This window comes from Bidens hawaiensis, unplaced genomic scaffold, assembly GCF_021521415.1.
Source record: "Bidens hawaiensis isolate Kalapana, Puna unplaced genomic scaffold, B.hawaiensis_p1.1 tig00069122_1, whole genome shotgun sequence".
NCBI lineage: Eukaryota > Viridiplantae > Streptophyta > Magnoliopsida > Asterales > Asteraceae > Bidens > Bidens hawaiensis.
Window position 1 is genome coordinate 32,730 of NW_027502203.1, and position 5,498 is coordinate 38,227.

The 5,498-nt window shown below is 35.9% G+C and overlaps 1 protein-coding gene across 1 annotated transcript; it reads right to left on the reverse strand.

Annotated features, from left to right (window-relative positions):
• Nucleotides 1–799: 799 nt before the first annotated feature.
• LOC143605346 (protein NARROW LEAF 1-like) lies at nt 800–4,266 on the reverse strand. Its single transcript, XM_077081498.1, has 5 exons — nt 3,793–4,266; nt 3,452–3,595; nt 2,410–2,650; nt 1,836–2,336; nt 800–1,372 (listed from the first exon to the last, which is right to left on the reverse strand). Exons 1-5 carry the CDS (start codon nt 4,264–4,266, stop codon nt 1,014–1,016), a joined length of 1,719 nt encoding a protein of 572 aa, XP_076937613.1. The 3' UTR covers nt 800–1,013.
• Between the last annotated feature and the right edge of the window lie 1,232 nt (nt 4,267–5,498).

Genomic DNA, 5,498 nt, shown 5'->3' on the forward strand with positions numbered 1-5,498 from the left:
AATACAATTTATCAATTGGAGAAGTCGGTTTTTTTCCTAATAGTGAGTGCCCTAGTTGTAATGTTGTAAAAATCATGAGACGCTAGTCGGACGGTGGGATAGGGACTAGCGATTAATCGGGATTTACAGGGAATAATCGGATTGGAATTTATATGTAAATTTTCAAATATACATATATATTCCAAATTTTATATATAAAATTTTGATCGATTTAGGACAAAGGGGTAGCAACTAGCGATTAATTGGGGATTAATTGCACCTAGTCAGGATTTATACAACACTGCCTAGTTGTTGTTAGCATGTCGCCTTTAATTTATTTGATCAATTCTTAGTGACTAGTGAGCCATTGACTGCTATAGTAATCGTTGAAGCTTTTTCTTATCTTTTTTTTTGGCATCTCCTCCTTCTCTTCAATTTATTTTCCTTCCAAATCTTTCCAAATTGGAAAATATAAATTATCTTATTTTACTCATCATTTTCTCTCCTTTCCCCTCCTTTTTTTCCTTTTAAAGAAACTCGGGAACACCCTTTTTATATTTTCCTTCCTTTTCCTTTCTTAAATAAAACTCGGGAGCACAACATATTTTTTTCTATCCCTCATTTTCCTTCGCTTTCCTTCTTTAAATGAAAATCAGGAACACAATGTTAGTGTGGATTTTTACCGTTTGTATCGTGTAAATTTTCAGTTGATCATAAAAACTATTAAAAGCTAAAAGACACAGTTAGGTATGTTTTTTTTAACCACTAGAACGCGTTACCAGTTGAACCAAGACTTGGCATGGAACAGTGATTTAACTGTTTGTTTTATTGATCATCAATACTTGCAATACAGTAGGTTTTGAACATCATAGGACTGAAAATTTTACATACTTTAATAGCTTTAGCCATTGTTTTATCTAAACAACCCTACAATCTAACCACTGGTAGGCAACCTTAACAGCCAAATTATGCAAGGGCCAAAAAATATAAACCAATGAATACAAAACTTAAAACATACTTACAATTTCCACATATTATGCTTCATCATCAGATTGCTTTCGTCTCTTCAGTTCTGGTTCGCTCAACTGCATCCCGATGGATACTTCTTCCGACCCGTTTCTTAATGGCGGGTGAATATGCAAGTTTGAGTTTCTGTGGGTCCCGGTATGATGTGAAGGAAAGCTTGATATGAATGGATGTTCAATGTTATTTGGAGCAGCTTCAATGCCACTTTCAACATGGAACTCTAGAGGGGCAATTTGGTCATTTAAATTAAACGGTAAATGATTCTTATTGGGTCTTTGTGGTGACAGACACTTGTAAGAAGACGATTCGCCATTTGGATAATCAATCACTGCTGACGTGGATGCATTCTTTTGCTCTTGCAGTGCAACTAAGTTAGGGGAAAAAAGGGAGGGTTGAAAATAAAGATTCTGTTAATAAAATTGTTGTAAAAATAAAGCAAAACTGCAATTATATATAAATAGGATTGGGATTCTTTCAAAACTTCCAAATAATTTGAGAACTTAAGTAACTTTTAACAACCAATAATTTTGTTTGTTTGTTTTATATATTTAATATTATTATTTTAGGGTAGTTTTGTCATTCATAATGTAGTTTGGTGATTACATATTTACATGTATGTAATCATAAAATTGCATATAATAAATGACAAAAGTACCCTCAATAATATTAAATATATAAATAAATGATTGGTTGTTAAGAGTTCTAAATTATTTGGAAGTTCTGAAATATATAGTGTGAAATCTTAAATTAAAGAATTTCCACCTCCAAAATAAAACTACTATCAAATTTACATTTTTGCCCCCATGTAAAGATTCTTTGAAAGTACAAACCTTGAAGGCCCTCATTGGTTGTGATCAAATCAAGTTCAAGAACATCAAGAAGACGACCAAGGTCAACCGCACTGGTCCAACTCTGTGGAGATTGACCATCTTTGACTTTTAATCGACCTCGATTGGCGGTCCCACCCCAAATTATCCCAATAGGCCTCGGTTTTTCACGATCTTCACCTGTTAAAATAATCAGACTTCCACTATCACCTTCCAGATCAAAAGTTTTTTGGTTCTCACCAATTACCAAAAAGTCGGTAAGAAAGCAAGTTCCTTTTCGGTCATTGTATTCTAAGGCGTATGCCACTATGGTCCCTGTGGTCAACCCAGAACTTCTTCCAACTTTTGCTACTTGTTGGCCAACTACACTGTTGACCTTTGACTGCAAATCTATGACTTTGACTTCACCAATTTCACCAATGCCTCTAACCAACGTAGTCACATCTGATACGTTAAAGTCTTCAGCAAACGGGATGAAAGCGCCATCTGCTCGCACAAACGTTTCTGCATAATAAGTGTGGTTTTAATGAAAAATGTAACATATTAGTTAAAATGTATGAGGTCAAATAAATATTACCTGGATTTGTACCAGCAAATATGCCATACCAAAGATCATCTGTGATGAATGAGGTTGCTCTCTCAACAGCACCAAGATATACACCGGGTCCGAGGCTAGGTGGCATAGGATGGAACATTTTCTGGTTTGGATAGTCCAAGTCAACTGCCACGTGTCTGTTTGTGAGAAATCCAACCTGGCGGTTTCCTGTTCTGCTTTTTACAATGGCACTCATGGTACCGCATGTTCTTCGGTTTGCAACCTATGGATGCAGCAAGTCACTGGTCTGCTTTTGGATGCAAGAAGCCTAAAACTGATGAGAGGAAATGCCTAAAATACCCTTCTATAATGAATGACTATGGTGATGATGTTGTGAGCCGAAGTCAATACCTTGTGTAATGGAAATTAGATCTAGGAATGTTTCATTATGAGCCTAATACCTGATTACATAAACAGAGACTACACTAAATAAGAAAATTATAAAATATACCCTGGTATTGGTAGAAACCCTCTTCTACAAATACATAAATGCATTATATCTAACACTCCTCAAGTTGGAGCAAAGCAGTTAATCACGTGCAACTGTGGCAAACTGATATCGGTTGGATTGGTGGAAGCTAGATTCTTGGCTATATGAATGGTTGAATAGCTGCCATGACAAAGCCTCATCAACTCAACAATGTCCTTAACTTAAATAAAATATCTGTGTGGCGTTGAGACACCTCAAAATGCAAAGTGAGGAATTCAAATGGCATGAACCCGAGACACTACACTAACTGGAAATGATACTTCAAGAATGTTGACTAGCTATAGCAAGAAGCAATACGCGTAGGTAACCGCTCATAGGTCTCGCTCTCGCTCCATTCGCACCATACAATTTACCCTAATAAAGGTAGAAACCCTATCCTATAAATGTACTAGATTTAACAACTTCAATATATTGTTGGGGTTTTTTTATTTCACATTCAAAAAAGAATGTAACAAAACACGAAACTGGTTGATATTCAAAAAATTAACTTCCTGCAAGACACATTATAAGCATACAAAACAGACTTGAAACTACCTGGGAACCAGAACCAACTACTGGATCATTTCCACGCAGCCCATCAATAAGCTCTGTGTAAAACTCTTCCTTTGGAGTTGCCTCAGGCGCACCATAATATGAGAATTCCACCACGTCAACTTCACACCACACACCCCCGGGTCCCTGTCAACCTATTCAGTTAGTTCACAATGCATAAACCAATAAAAATTATCAACTTGTTAGCCGGTTTATCAAATGTCAATTTTCATTCTCATCCTATACTTATAATTCAAGAATTTAAGCTTGCACAACTACAATAATATAGTTTTCTATCTTTTCATTTCTTCGAATTGCAATTGGGACAATAAAGAGTTATAAACCTCAAGAGCACATGGCACAAAGTCACCACAACCGAGCCACTCTCTGTGAACCTTCCGGCCCACGAATACAAGAATGGCAGGTATATCAGTCAACAAACCGCCTCGTATCCTGAATCCAATTGCAGTAGCAATACTAACTTGCTTCAAATTCTTACTATGAAAAGCCCTAATTGTCATGAGTTCCAGCAAAGTAATCGCCTTTTCACCCGTAGGCAACCGATCAATCCGTACTGGCAAAACGCCTTTTAAAAGATTGTCAAAATAATTAGCTCGGTCTTCAGCAGCATCATTCAATCTGCAAGAAGTTGGCCATGAGAAGTAAGTTGCATTGGTGTCACCCGCTGACGTGGCGCCAGCAACAGACTCTAATGGTGGAGTTTCAGGATTATCGCCGTCTGTTCTTTCCATGTCCAAAACCGATTCCTCCGATGGTGTAGACCCCACGAGACGAAGTTTTTGAGACCCTAGATCCATCACATAAATCCAACTTGAAAACAATCAAAAGTCACATAACTTGTACAAGTCAGTCCCGTAATACCCAATTTGAAGAGATTAATCAACCGCATTCACCCACCTGCTCTTTGGTTTTCAGAAGCAATGCGATTGATGATGTTCAACGGCTTCTTATCTGCAAATAACTGAGCCTGTATTTCAAGAGAAAACCATATTTAATAATAGCGAAATTGGATTTTAATAGTGACCTATCGACCGGAGCTAAACCTAACTTAAAAAACCTTTTGCATATTTTCCTCCGGCAATCTTAAACGAATTTTACATGTGATAAAAAAGCAAGCGTGATTACTTTTCTTTTCAATTACTATGGACTTTCAGAAACCTAATTTAATTACTCTGGCCATCCCTGAACTAAAGTCAAAATTGGTCAAAGAAAGCAAGGAAGGAATGCGTCAAAATCCCTAAAACTGAAGAGCATGATGGACGAATCAGCATAAAATGGAATAGGAATCAATCAAGGATTACTTACACTTACACCGACCTATGAATGAACTAGCAATATATTATTACACGTTTCAAAATGTTAATAATAATAATAATAATCCGTGAAATTGAAATGGGTTATCGTCCGGCAAGGAAAAGGGGGCTTCTAAATTAGGAAAGAAATGCTATATGTGGAAAGCTGTGATTCACAAAATCAAACAAGATAGATAATAAAAAGGTTTTACAAATTTATATTATTATTATTATTATTAGATTAGAAAGGGGGAAAAGTGGCATCATTATAAAAAGGAAAGGAAATAAACAAATCATCCAAATCCAATCATTGATTTTTGACCCCCTGTTCATCTTTTTATCTCATTATTATTATTATTTTATTATTTTACCTTTTTCTTTTATTTTTTTCGATAAAAACAAATGACTATCTCAATCACACTAATTACTCCTTCACTTTGAATCAGTTGTGTTAGTGTCTTATTCAGTTTATAATTTTCTCCGTCATGCGGTCAGAGAGGAAGGTTCACCTCAGAAAATCAATAACAGAGTTAATATACGTTAGTTGCAGTCCCGTTAAAAACAAATACATTTTTAGTTGGGACTGTTACCAGCCAAATTCAAAGTTGAAACTGTTATTTACCAATATGGCATAATTGGGATTATTTAAAACCAATATTCCTTTAAGATATAATTCAATGTAAGTTGTAAGGCCCTGAGCCCCGGACGCCCTGCATTATTATTGGATTTACTCATAA

Bases quoted from the DNA above. Each gene is read 5' to 3' on its own strand.
- LOC143605346 (XM_077081498.1), bottom strand. From the start codon at position 4,266: ATGGATCTAGGGTCTCAAAAACTTCGTCTCGTGGGGTCTACACCATCG. The intron at 2,651-3,451 runs GTAGTTTCAAGT...CTGCATCCATAG, and splicing joins TAGTTGGTTCTGGTTCCCAG to GTTGCAAACCGAAGAACATG. The intron at 2,337-2,409 runs GTAATATTTATT...CTTATTATGCAG, and splicing joins ATTTGCTGGTACAAATCCAG to AAACGTTTGTGCGAGCAGAT.